The 14974-nt window shown below is 33.9% G+C and overlaps 1 protein-coding gene and 1 pseudogene across 1 annotated transcript in view; both read right to left on the minus strand.

Moving 5' to 3' along the window:
• Window positions 1-14974, minus strand: part of SCN9A (sodium voltage-gated channel alpha subunit 9) — a 124057-nt gene that overhangs the window by 32620 nt on the left and 76463 nt on the right. Inside the window, exons 16-18 of the mRNA XM_025039560.1 lie at window positions 14655-14828; window positions 13034-13390; window positions 9893-10369 (exon numbers count right to left, since the gene is read on the minus strand). Of these exons, the coding sequence (XP_024895328.1) occupies window positions 9893-10369; window positions 13034-13390; window positions 14655-14828 (1008 nt within the window). The remainder of the gene's footprint in view (window positions 1-9892; window positions 10370-13033; window positions 13391-14654; window positions 14829-14974) is intronic.
• On the minus strand, window positions 13758-14090 carry LOC107196348 (annotated as a pseudogene).

Genomic DNA, 14974 nt, shown 5'->3' on the forward strand with positions numbered 1-14974 from the left:
CTTAACAGTTCCATCACAGGTCAATGTGATATATAGTATTAGGATGTTGGAGAAACGATGAGGTTGAATCTCAGCCACCACCAGGGTAATTAAAAATAAATCCATTGATTTCATCAAGAGTTCTTAGTTTTCCCAGAATCTTCTCCCTAGGGCACTTTCCACTCAAGAGCATGAGAACTTACGTGACTAAAAGATATGATCCTGAATATAAAAACAAACAAATGCAGCAGTTTTCTCATATAAGAAGGTTGGATTGGCTATAGATTTCTCAGCCAGATCCTACAGTATCATCTGGAAGCTTCTTTCTAATGAAAAGGCAAGCAGAATTCACCAATGAGGTCTTGCAATGTAAAGCAACCGACAATGATGTTCGAGGTCCCTGTGTACTAACAGAGAATTAATCTTTGCAGAGAATAGGTATTTAAGTAGCTGATATAACGGTAGGTCAAATCAGAAAAAATGTCTTAAAAACTTTAAAAACAAACATTTTAACAGTTCTACTACTGAAACCAGCTAGAAAACTGCAACAAGTAGATAAATAAGAATTGGAACATAGGCAAACATGACAGCAAAATGCGAGGTAAAAGTGTAGGTTCTAAAACTCAAGCTCATTAAATATCATTTATAATTTTTTAAAAATCAGAATGACAAATGAAAAACAAACTATCTATACAATTGAATGACTAATGCTATTCCTTAAAACTACTCAAAATGAAGAAGGATAAGGAAAGACAAAGTCCAATGAATGGAACAATTACCAGTTTTTTAACATGTGGATTTCTAATATGCAAATACAATAGAAAATGAAAATTGTCACAGATAAAATATATCTTTCCTAACATTTATGTAGGCAGTTTTTGCCAAAGAAAAGTAGCATATTTCAAGCCATTCTTCACACTGAAATATCCAGAGAATGACCATTTGTTAACATTATCTCATGTTTTAACAGTAGTTTAGTAAAAAAAAAAAAAAAAAAGTAATAATTTAGGAATTAAACACACACATATTTCTGGAAACAGTTTTCTCAAAAATCTTGTTTTACCTATACATATGTAGATAGTATTATATATGTGTGCATCTTTATTTAGGTTCTAGGGAGGAGGGAATTTAATATATTCTGGAATAAAATTGTTTTCTAAAAGAATATTACCTCTAAATCACCATCAATTTGAAATAAAAAAATATAGCTTTTATTCAGGATCTTCTTTGAAATTAACTTCAAGTAAACTGAAACAATAATATGATTTTTTAAAAAATTTTAAACTGTTAGCATTATTCCCCTAGAGAGATTTCAGGATAAAGTTTTACTTTCATCATTGCACAATGGAAAACAATAATACAAACATTCCAACAATGACAGAGAAATTCAAAATATTAACTGGATTATAAAAAAAAAGGGCAAGAGTCCTATTTACATAGATTTCCTTCTCCTAGGAACAATTAGAATTCAGTGATTCAATAAGCTATGTTAAAATTAAAATAAAATATAACTGTGTAGTATTTTTTTTATTTTATACTTGTTAGAAATATTAGATAAGGTAATTCATATTTATCTGTTTCTAATTTTAGGGAAAGTGTTTTATATCTTCTTGACAGATTTAGTGTTCACTTCATAATATCTTCTATTTAAACTTCTTGAGACTACTCTGCAAATCAGAAACTTATTCTCATTGGTGAGTAATATTGCTTCTGGAATCAAATGAAGCATTTCAAGCACTTATAACTTATTCATTCCTAGGCAGGGCCTAGTAATTATTAATTGATGCATTTAATGTCTGATCAAATAAAAACCAAATGTTAATTACTGAATTTATTAGAGAAATAAAGCTCTAGTTATCACTGCTCTTAAAATCATTTCAAATGTACCCAAAGTTTGGCCTAGAAGCTGAGTACTTTGCCCTCTATCCCCAATTTTCTAGATGTATACTCAGAAAGCAGTCATTTGTATGAGTCTCAATTTCCTTATCTATAAATACAGGGCTAGCACTAGAATGGTCCTTTCCTGTTCTGAGATTTTATGTTTATGCCTAAAATATTTTTCCCACAAAAATTGTTTCTTAATAGAGTTCTAAATTACTGAATTTAAATGTGATAATATTTTTCCAGCTTTACTGAGCTATAATGGACAATATAACATTGTTTAAGGAGTACAATGATGATTTGATACGCATATATATTGTAAAATGTTTACCACAATAAAGTTAGTTAACACATCCTTCACCTCTCATAATCACCATTTTTGTTGTTGTTATGGTGAGGACATTACAACTTTCTGCTCAAAGCAACAATGTGACAATTTACTGTGATATACATCTATACATATATAGCTTAATTTAGAAGGGAAGTTGAATTTTTCACATTAAATGTTGCTTCAACGACTTCTGTTACATTCTATATCTTACTTTTATAATCCCTCCAATAAAACTCTATAGATCATGCACTTGAAATCACCTAAGGACATGAGAGAGATCAAGAAAGTCATCAAGAGTATAACAAAAAATGATGGAATTGGCCCAGTGACATGCTGTGATGTCAATTCATCCATGGAACAATTGTACGTATATGTTTCTACTTTCTTGCAATGGGTCAGGCAGAAAAATTTTGTAGCTAAAGAGCATGCATGACACTGAAAAAAATATCATATACGTATGATTTTTTTTTAGGTAACCTGTATAAAAGTGGTCACAAATGTCTCTGCCTGGTTAAAAGCACAAAGTTGCATCCTTGATTGATCCAGTTTGTTTTTACCCCTGTGAGAAGTAAGAAGGTTAGGTACTGAAGTTTAGAAATGCATCATGATGGTACAGTTTAGTCGACTGATTGAAAATGCTTAAAGCCACATACCAATAAGTAGAAATTAGTTAAACATTTGACAGTACATGCCATATGCTCAATGCAAAGCAATATATTTGAAACACAATAATTAGGTTAAACATCATTGAACATAGATTTTAAAATAATGAACTAAAAAATTAGATAATTCTGTTTTTTAAGTGATGAATTTAAACACTGTAATGTGCTAAGGCAAAGTGTCGCATTCTGTTTGCTCTTGACAAAAACATTTTAAAATAAGTGATTCTCAATATCGGAGTGAGGTGAAAGAAAGTGTATAGTTTTTAAAAGCATATTCTAAAAGTAGCATTTTTATTTACTCTTAATTATCATATTTAATTTTTATATTTCAATCAGCATTACAGGAAAGAGACATTTTCAAAATAAAAATGAAGAAACAATTTAAATATCAGACCAAAAATTCATTGTTTTTAGACATACAAACGAGCTCAATAAAGATGAAAAAAATTTCAAATAGTTTGGAACCAAAATGCAAAAAAAAGATATAGTCTAGGTAAAATCCTATAGGAGTGTTTTGTTTCTGTAAGATCTATACATAAAAGATATGGTCAAATGGTGGCTACCCCCAAAGGTATAATTATAACTAATCCCTAAATTCTGCTAAGTCAAATTCATTTCTGGAAATTTACTTTATTTTTTAAAATGCAATAATGAGAAAAGAAATCTAAACTTCCTTCAACTGCCTCTTTGAGGAAAAACTTTAGAAATATCTAAAGAGATAGACCTGATAACAATGTAATTAAAACCACAATATAGTAAAAGGACATATTTAACCTCAATGACTACAAATATTTAAAGAACTTTTTATCAAATCAATAAAAGGAATGCATTTAATAACAAGTAAGCACATTTAAGTCTCTCCAAAGACGATGTCTTCCAAAATTGAATCCTAGATAGATGACTGGGTAGATGGATACATGAGTGAGTGAATCAGGTGAACAATACAAATGTTTGTTCCTTTGCCTGGGACTTCCTTCTCCACCATATTCACCCAATCAGTTCATCTCCACCCTTCAGGTCTGGCTCAAGTGCCACCGCCTTTCATGTGCTTTCAACCTGATATGGTCTCTTACTCAGTGCATCTCAATGGACTGGTTTATTATTCTGTGTGCTTTGTTTTGCTCTAGGTTCTATTACGAGGTAGACAATAACCTAAAATCAGCATTAAGGAGCTGAACAAAAGTCAGCAAATGCACAATACCATTATAACAGAAAATCTGATCTTGAATTGCAACATTACAGAGATATAATAGAAAATAATTACATTCCTATTCACTCTCTTGTCTTTCTATGAAATGAATTGTGATGGTTAATGCTTGGAGTTCAAATTCAAAAAGACTTCCTAAAACATCAGTGACTAACCTGCATAATTTCGTGTAACCTTTTAGTGCCTTAGTCATCTGTAAATACAGATTAATAATGTCCACTTGCCTCAGTTGTTATAAGGAGGAAAGTTATATGGTGTAGACGAAAGTGGCTAAATGCATACATTTTTTCTTTGGTCTCTTCGGTGCTTTCTTATTTTGTATCTGCTTCTCAATTGTTGAGTTGATCACTTGTCTTTTTTGCTTTCTATGGCCCTCGTAGTGTAGGAGATGCTGTGGTGCACAGCTCAGATCCTCCCTTTAGGCAAGCCACTCATTTCTCCAGGTGCCATGAGTGCTAGCAATTGAAGGCTCACAGCCGAGTTCCTCTCTGGGAATGGCATGCAGAAGGGAAGCTACCTGCCTTATTCAAGGTCACACCCTATCCCTGGAAGAGGGGAGGGAAAATCTGTATGTAATGATCAACTGTTTTGGAGAACAAAGGCCCAAGCCCCTTGCTTCAATTTGGGACAACTCCATGGGGCTGTCCAGAGCCAGAGATGCCTGTTGGGTCAGTTGAAGCCTCTGCTGTAACTGAAGAGCATTTCAACTTCTCCCTCTGCCTAATCACCTTGCTTCCCTCACTTCTCACAGGTGTAAAGTGTTGCTCTTGGGAATACTACCAAGTAAATTTCCTATACACAGGTTTCTATCAGAGTTGGTTTCCCAGTAAACTTGACCTCAGACTGATTCCCTATATAATCTCATGTATAATCCCTAACATAAATTAACACACAAAAGTCCAACCTGTCTACAACTCTGACTTCTCTTCTTAAGATGTACATTTCCAAATACCTACTGTTCACCTTCACTTAGTTACCTTGCACGTAGCTCACAAATAAAATGTTCCCAAACTAAACTGTCTCTCCCTTATCCCCTAGATGTTGTCTACCCCATCCTGTATATTTTTAACAGCATCAAAGGCTACCCAGTCTTCTAATCTAAAACCTTTTCTTATGAGTCAGTTTGTATTTCCCAAAACATAGGTTGATATCCTAACCCATGATACCCTTGAATGTGACCTTATTTGGAAATAGAGTCTTTATAGATATAGTCAAGTTAAGATGAGGTTGTTAGGATGGGCCTTAATTTAATATAATTAGTGTCTCTATAAGAAGAAAAGACAGAGATACATAGGGAGAATACCATGTGGTGACAGAAGCAGAGACCAGAGCGATGTAGCGGCCAGCCATGGAGGGCCAAGGATTAACATCACCATCAAAAACTAGGAAAAAGCAAAGGAGGATCTTCCCTAGTTCCCTCAGAGTGCATGGCCCTGCCAACATACCACCTCCACTTCAGACTTCAAGCCTCTAGAACCATCAGAGAATAAATTTTTTGTTGCATAAAGCCATCAAGTTTGTGATACTTTGTTATGGCAGACACAGGAAATTAATATACCCTTTGAAGCAGCCCACAATTAATATATCCAGACCATGAGCCCCTATATTTTAACTTCCAAGTGACTTAGGATTTATCCCCATCTGCTGCCATTACTCCCTCAGTTTGAACCCTCATCAGCTGTCATTTGGATAATTGCAATTGTTTCTGATCTTCTCACCTTTCTCCCCTGATGGGCTTTATAACACTCATAACAAAATTCGCTAACAGTACAAGTTTGCTAACAAAAAAAAGACTTTAAAGCTTCCTCTTTCTGTCAGAAAAAAAGAATCATATTTTAATCTCCTGTCATGGTACATCAAGCCATTCACTATCTGACTCCAACCTATTTCTGTAACCTTGTACTTCCCACTAGGCCATCCTCACATATTTTTAATGGGCCTTTTTTTTGCATCTGGATGCTTCCACAAGTGCTGGTCCCTTTATCTTTTCCAGGAAGGTAAAGGGACCAGCACTCTCATCTTCTTGATGAATTGTTTTTACCAGAAAACTCATTTCAAATGCCATCTCCTCTGTGAAGCATTCCAATTTATTTTCAAGTTTAGTTACACTATACTCTATCTTGCTTCAATATTTTCTCTAAAATTCTATTTTAATTCTTTTTTTATATGTTTCATTATAATTTCTGGTTTCCATATGTGTTTCTCCTCAAAGGCAAGAAATCTTCTTTGCTCTTTATCAGCTACAACAGTGCCAAAGACCATCAGTTATACTTACTGAAGAAACGAGCACTGATGGTGTGTCTTTCCAGTGCTTAGCAGGCATAGCAGGCATACAGTAACAAGCAGGTGCTCAGTAAGAGTGATTTGAAAATATGATTATCAATAGTTTATGGAAAATATGCTCAGATATATTCTTTCACATTTTTTCTCTCATAGTGATAAAGTGTATGAAGGGTTTATATGGACTGTGCTTCCTAATAGAACACAAAGTTTTGCATAAATGTGTTTGCAGTATGTTGAGTGACACTCCCTTGAAAGCTGGAAGTTTGGTAATATAAAATTTGAAGATTTCATTGATGCCTTTTCTCCAACGACCTCAGCTAGGTCTATCATGACGTTCATGGAATATTTTAAAACACCGAAGAACTATTAAGTAAAGTTATCTGCATTTGGCTTGAGAAGGAATGAATGGGGGATCTTTCTGTGAGAAAATTTTTACCCAGGATGTTTTCCTCTCTGTTGAGTGTACAAGATGAGTGAATTCTCTTAAGCCAGCCTTGATAAGTGAATACATTTATCAAAAGAGCAATAAAGAAGATTTGATGTATATGATTCACAGTGAGTAAAGGAGCTTCTCTGAAAGTTCTAAGAGCTTATATTATGTACTTTACAATCATATGAGGCTGTTATATTTTTAGTATTTGGAGAAATAAACTGGATAAATGTAATGCTTTTCTCTGAAATTTGCTTCCGTGTGCTTCCATAATCAATGTTACAATTCTGATGAATGCCTCTAGTTTTTCATCTTTATAGCAGAGAAGGAAGTAATCTGTAATAACTGAAAACACAGGCATTGTCTCTTTGACCTCTAAGAAAGAGTTCTCCATTAAAAAAAATTAGTTTTTTGGATCTTTTAATTTGAGACTTGGCACAATAAAAAGGAAAAAAAAAAGAACACTTCTTAAGAATTTAGTTAAGCCAGATGTCAATCACATTAAATTACTGCAGCTGTGTGAAAGAATTTTTTCCTAAGCAACTGTTAGCACAGTGCCTGGAGCATGGTAGATCTCAATAAATATTTACTGAATAAATGGGTGCATTTCATGCTTCATTTGAAGCTCATAATAATGAAGTGCTTCATTGCTAATGGTAAAAATCAGTGCAGTGTGTAGTTGTTGGCCATGTGCTTAGAAGGCTGCACTGCGCCTCAGGAGGAGGCTGATTCTGAGAGGACCATCAGTCCAGAGTCTGTGTTCTGAGAAGCCGTGACAGGAATCTCATTCTCATGAGTCCACGTGAGGTGACAGTATGTCTTTCTCAATTCTGAGACAAACTCGATTTTCAGAAAAAATGAATGCATGCCAATTATTTCCCCAGATTGTTTACTCAACACTTTACTTTTTTTAGAACTCATCTCTTTGGTTATTTTCTGGTAAGTTTATTATAAAATATTTTGACTTCATTCTGGAGTGTATATTTAACTGTCTGTCAAGACAAGGAGATCTGCCTGTCTGAGAACTGATACTAGAAGAGGATGGGAAAGCTTCCACAAAATATAATGGGAAAACAGGATACTAAGCCATGGAAGAGAGTGCCTTTTTTTTTTTTTTTTTTTTTAATGGAAGAAGTGGGGAAAGAGAGTTGTCCAAAGTCAAAGATGTTCTTTCCCAGTTCAAAGTGAAGATTCTTAAACTTGCAAAAGGGGGGAATATCCCCCATCCCTGAACAAAGGTAATAATATCTCAGAAACTTGAATCAAAACAAGCCTGGGGTGAATTTAGGTTCATTTCCCATGGCAACTCAATCTATCACAGTGGTCACTAGGAACATTGTTGATAAAGATTCTGAGGCTGCATCCAGATTTAGGCAGAGAGAGTTCAAAGGATATGGCTGATAATGGAGAAAATAAAATGGAATTAAGCACTAAGAAAGTCACTTAAAAGAGAGTTGGGAGGCCACTGAGGAAGTGGAGCTTATATACATCTCATGTATCAGTTCTCAGAACTACTATTAAGTTGCTAACTTGTTGCTAAACTGAGCTCAAGTTCAAGCCATAAACATCCTGGAACAACTTGCTGCATCGACATGTATGGACTTTGCTTCTTCCTGTAGTTCTTGCCTACCTCATTTGCATACTGAAACTAAGGGATCCTGGTTAACCTGCCCTGCAGTTCTTCATTTGCATGGAAGACCTAAATGGGAATTGCACTTGCGGTTTTTGCATTTATAAACCCTGTTTTTCTTTGTTCTCTTTAGAGTGCAATTTGGGTTGCTACCTTAAACTGCCCCTCTGGGATTGCAATCCTTTTTGTTCAAATTAGTGCTTTTTGTTCTTTATTACAGCCTAAACCTGGTCAACTGGTCCAGAACAGGCATTTGTAACAAGCTGCCCCAAGTGTGTCTTTATACACTAAAATTGTGAACCACTGATTTACTTATGCTACCTCTCTTAAATTAAACCAGTAGCAAATAGCTACTTATAGTGTGTACGTGACTCCTCAATTTGATAGCCATAATAACTGTTAATTGGGTACTTACTCTCCAACAGGTACTTGTCTAATTAGTAACATAAATCCTTTAATCTTCATTATAATTCTATTTTGGATATAAGGAAACTAAAAAAATAGAGTTTTGTAAATTGCTCAAGATAGTAGTGTTAGTAAATATCGAAACTAGGATTTAAGACAAGTATTCTCTCTCCAATGGCTGCATTTTTAACCATTTCTCAAGGTAGTACTTAAGACTTAAAGAATCTAAATGTATTAAATCAAGCATTACTTTCTATTGGGTAATCAGGAAAGATACCACTTTTGAGCACTCTGAGTACTGTTCTAAGCATTTACATGTTAATTTATTTAACCCTCACCCAACCCTATGATGTAAGGACTAGTAATTTTACAAATGAGGAAGCTGAGAGCTATGTCTTTAAGGATGTGTATAGGATTTTGAATGAAGAAGGAAATCCCAGGCAAAGTCATGTAGGGAGTGAGTATATGTGGCTCAGAAGCAAATTGGCTTTTACATGTATAAGAGCCCCAGACAAACAACAGGTGTAGGAATTCCAGGCAAACACCAGGAGACACAGCTGGTCAAAGCTGATTGGGGCCATGGTGTGAAGGCTTTATCTACAGTCTGTAATTCAGGAGACTTGGGGACAAAGTACACTTCAAAGGAGTGGCATGATTAGCACTGAACTTGAGTAAAATTAATCAAATATGTAGACTAGAGTAGATGGAAAATGAAGGCAGAGAACTCCACTTGGAATGGTTTAGGCAAGAAGTACTGAGTGCAAAGTTGATGAATAAGGGCAGATTCAACAGGCACAGTGGAAGAAGACTGTGTATGAATTTAGGGCTGATAAGAAACAGGAGATGAAGGAAGGGAAGACTTAAAGATACCTGGTGCTTTCAAATATACCTAAGTAAGATTAAATAAATTATTAAGAACCAGAGTAAAACTAAACCAAATGAACCTTCAGGAAGTTATTCTGTAAGATCATATACACACAAAAACTATCCATATCAGAATGTGATATTAGAATTTATGACACAAAAATCTGAAAATTTCGTTCATTTCATAGCAATTAATATATGAAACACAAAGCAATCTTACCCCTTTGCTGTATTCACTATCTGAATCACTGCTAAGTTCTTCAGTATTCATATTTTCCAAATCAGATTCCCCAGGTGCAATTGGCACTGTCACTGTGAGGCTGGGATTATGAATAAATGACTGACAATCACTTTCTTCCATCAAGTATTTCTCCATGTTTCTTCCAAAACCAATGGTTTTATCTTTTTCCTTGTGGAAATTGTGATCTTTGCTCATTTCAGCAAGTGTACGATTAGAGATATAGTTTTGTTCCTTACTAATTAGATCTTCTGCTCGTCTTATCTCTTTGGAAATCTTTGGCTTTTTAGAAAATGCTTTTAGAATAAATTCACGTAAGGTTTGTTTCACATAATTTATTCCCTTCTTAATTCTGGCCACTGCAATCTGGAGGTTGTTTGCATCGGTATCTTCTTCAATTGCTGTAAGATTGTCTGAACTAAATGAACTCAGTAATAAAGCCAGAAATAGATTGAGGACCTATATCGGGGGTGGGGCAAGGGGGGGTGGATAGGGTATGGAGAAATGGGAGACAGGAAGTAAAAAAGAAAATAAGTGTGTTTTTCTGAAATATAAGCTAAAATCCATACCAGCAATGGAGATCCCCGATCCCCGCACTTCCTTATACACAGATAAGAACATGTGATGGGAGTAGCTTAGAAGCTAGACTCATCAATCTCTCTATATACTAGCTGTTGTGAACTCTAGGAGCAGAGGTCAGCCATATCCATGAAGGACTAGCATGAGGAGCAAAGAGAATGCTCCCTTCACCAGTATATGTTATTCTGAAGTTCATTACTGCAGCAAGAGGCCTTGGTCAAATTCCCTTTTATAGACCTAATAAGCTCTCCTAATGTTTACCTATAATGAATATATGTCACCTATGAGGAACGAGTAGAACAAGAAAATTGTGACCACTCTCTATTGTCTTGAAGTAACTTAGGCCAAGTCACTTATACAGAAGATAAATGTCACTTGTTATAAAAAATAAAACATGTAACACTTGCAGACTTCTTGTAATAATATATTCTGTCCAAGAACAGTGTAAACTTGCAATTTAATATGGCTTTCAAATCATAAAAGGATCTGACATTGAACCCAATTCAAATGAAATGATGGCGTTATAATTTGGGTGGCTTGATTGCCAATCATTTTGGCCCTACAACTAGAGATTATAAAAGAGGTCAGGACAATTATCCTTGAAGCAAAATCCCATCTGTTTGCAAGACCATTTTTGTTTTCCTTTCCTAAGGTATGGGTCCAGGTGAATTCAACATAGTAAAAAATAAAAATTCCCACAGAGGGCTAAAAATTATATTTACATACAATTTAAGTAGAAAATAAAAAGGTAATTAAATTACCTGTTCATGTAAATCTATTCATGGCCAAAAACATTAGCCTCATATTAATATAATCAAAACTAGACTAAACTGAGGAAAAGGGACTCATCTCTGATTTTGGCCACACCTAAAACAGTTAGAAAAACACAAGTTAAAAATGCTGATGTTAATATGTTTGGTTTAAGAGAAGAGTGTGAGGGGGAGGGAAAGAAACAATCATTGAAAACAAATATGATGAATCGCTGAGAAATTCTGAAATAGTTTATTTTCATTTTGGTCTTTATTGTTAATGAGTAAATATATTTTACTATGAAATATATGTTCATTTATGTATATGTTTTAATAGGAATGATCATGAGAAGCCAAGGGTTCGTTTTACTGCTTTAGTCTCCCTAATCAATGCAAGTGTTAATAGAAGAAGGGAAGAGAATTAAGAAGTACAAACTTCCAGCTATAAAATAAGTCATGGGGATGTGATATGCAGCACAATGAAAGAAGTCAATAATATCATAATAACTATGTACAGTACCAGATGGTTACTAGACTTATCATGGTGATCACTTTATAAGGTATGTAAGTGTTGAATCACTGTGTTGTACACCTGAAATTAATATAATATGTCAACTATAATTAAATTTTTTTTAAAAATTGCAAAAAAATCATATTTATAATTAGCTTTAGTTTTTCCAGATTTATTGAGATATAACTGACATATAACACTGTGTAAGTTTAAAGTGTGCAATGTGTTGATTTGATATACTTATATATTACAAAATGATTACCATTATAGCATTAGGGAACACCTACTTCCATCATGTCACATTAATTTTTTTATGGTGAGAACATTTAAAATCTACTCTCTTAGCAACATTCAAGTATATAATATGGTATTAATAACTATAATCACACGCTATTAATGAGATTGCCAGAACTTATACTTCTAACGACTGGAACCCTGTACTCTTTTACCAATATCTCCTATTTCAACCCCCCTGGATCCCTCAGCTCCTGGTAACCACCATTCCAATTTCTGTTTCTATGAATTTGGCTTTTAAAAGATTTCACATATTTCAATAATATGCTTCTGTTGCATCACATCTTCACTGAGAATAAATACTATTTTCATTCCATCAAAAAGCATAATAAATAATACATTAATATTTTATCATAGTCTACTGGATATCACACATGAAATGAAGTCCATTCAGTATATGTATCCATTATCATATTAGGCAGGGAAAGAAATATTAATAAAATATATATTTGACCCAAAGTGTAATTCTGATTGATGTGCTTCACCAGTTTCTTGATGCAAACTTGAGGTTACTAAAATCTTATTTTCCTAAACTATCCTCTAAAACTTATGATTTTTAATCTTTTGAATTAATTGATAGTAAAATGACTTAAGGAATAAATGAGAAAAAGAAAAAGAAGTCTATTTAACATATGACTATACTATGTAGAGAACTATATCAGAAACAATTTTTTGTTTCTTTCTTTTCAGAGTCTAGTTCTATATCACTTGTAATTCCTTAATTAAAAGTTGGTTAACAACTTTGTAAATTATATTTTTGTTATCTTTCATTGGCAAAATCTTGTGAAAAATATAAGTATGGGTTATCTGGTAGAGAATTAAGACAATACTTCATTTTCTTTTCTGTTCTCTATATTGAAATGATCAATGTTTTATTACAATTAATAGTTTTAGATCTAACTAATCCTAAAATTATAAAATAATTGATCATATCTACAGATAACAATTTTCTATGGAAAAATTTAAATGTATAGGCATCTGATTACATACCACCAGATTTCCAATCACCATAACCATCATGTAAACAATAAGGCACATGGCTTGACCAGCGACCTCCATACAGTCCCACATGGTCTCTATCCACTCTCCACACAGCACACGGAACACAATCAGGAAGGAGTGAAAGAAATCATTCATGTGCCAGCGTGGGAGTTCACAATCATCGGAGATCCTGCAGACACATTCTTTGTAGCTCTTACCAAAGAGCTGCATGCCGACCACAGCAAAAATGAAGACGATGATGGCCAACACTAAGGTGAGGTTCCCCAGAGCCCCCACTGAGTTACCAATGATTTTTATCAGCATATTCAGTGTTGGCCAAGATTTTGCCAATTTGAAAACTCGGAGCTATAAGTAAACACAAAACATAATGTTAATTATTATGATAAGTTTTAATGTTTTCAATCTTGAGTTTTATTCCAAATTTTAAGTTCTAAAATATTGTCATTACCTAGCTAAAAAACTGATTTCTATTTTTTATTTTCATCTATTTCCAATATTTCTGTTATTTTTTTATACTTACCACAATATAATTACCACACATTTCAAAGGAAGTGTGCAATTTTAGTTCACGATTGCTATAGATACCTCTTAAATGGTTTGACATATTATTCTCTTTAGAATTGATCATTTATCCTTAATTCTATTTTGATATTTTTATAATTTTTTTTATTTTTACAAGAGAACAAATCCACTTTATTTACTTTCGATGAGTTTAAATTTGTGAGGGGTACAGCATTACACGGATTCTGTGTCCAATGGCCTTAACAGGAAGGTTGCTTCGGAATTTGGCACGAATCATGCCACTGTTTTCATGAGCATGATTTATCTTTCTTCAGATTACTCTGGTTTTGTTCAGTTTGCCACCAGGAGTCACCGCCTTGTTCTTTGCCTTGTACACATATGCACATCTCTTGCCTAGATAAAACTCAGTCTCATCTCAAACATAAACTCCTTCAATTTTAAAAAGAGTGGTGTGTTTCCTCTGGTTCTGGAGACCCCGCTTATAACTAGCAAAAATGGCCTTGGACCATAGCCTTCCAAACATATTTGTTGCATTAGAAGTCCTATTCTCAGCAGGCCTCCACAGCTCCAAGATGGTGGAAAAAGATTTATAAACTTTTTAATGCTGACATATGGATAAAGCCCAGTGTGTTAGAGAAAAAATGCTTTAAAAAGCCTATCTTTTTTTTTTTTTGTATTTTTATTATCAGACATTTGTTTTGGGAACAATGATTTGATCTTTAATTATCAAATCCACAAAGTAATAAATATATTATAATGGTTGAAATTCTATAATCATAAGCTTCTTATTGGGAGACAAACTTTTGTCCTATTGGGTAAAGAAATATTTTCTACTATACTCATATATAAAACTTCTATTATACTGGTGTATACAACGGAATATGCTTCAAGATCCTAAAATTAAATATTCATGGGGTTTTGAGCTCTTTAACTGCATTTATTACTGAATGAACTTTATTTTACTAGATATCAGGGCCTAATCTTATCTTTTGATTCAAACCTCCAAAAGATTTAAATAGTAATCATGCAAAGCCACAGAAACACCCCTTTATATACAAAATATAATGTAAAGTTGGTTTATACTTACCAATCTGAATGATCGCAGAACTGACAATCCATCTACATCTGATAGAAAAAGCTCCACTAAACTTAAAGTCACAATAAGGCTGTCAAAAATATTCCATCCTACTTGGAAATATTCATATGGATCCATGGCAATTAGTTTTAAAACCATTTCAGCTGCAAAGATCCCAGTAAAGACCTAAGTAAGAAATATGGGTTTTTGGGGGGGGTATTATTAGAAGATACGGAATCAGCATAATGATGATATGACTGTTTGTTTAGCATTTATTGTGCTTCAGTGTGCTAGATACTTTACAAATGTATGTTACTATCCCACTTAATTCT

This window comes from Pteropus alecto, unplaced genomic scaffold (assembly GCF_000325575.1).
Source record: "Pteropus alecto unplaced genomic scaffold, ASM32557v1 scaffold3, whole genome shotgun sequence".
Taxonomy (NCBI): domain Eukaryota; kingdom Metazoa; phylum Chordata; class Mammalia; order Chiroptera; family Pteropodidae; genus Pteropus; species Pteropus alecto.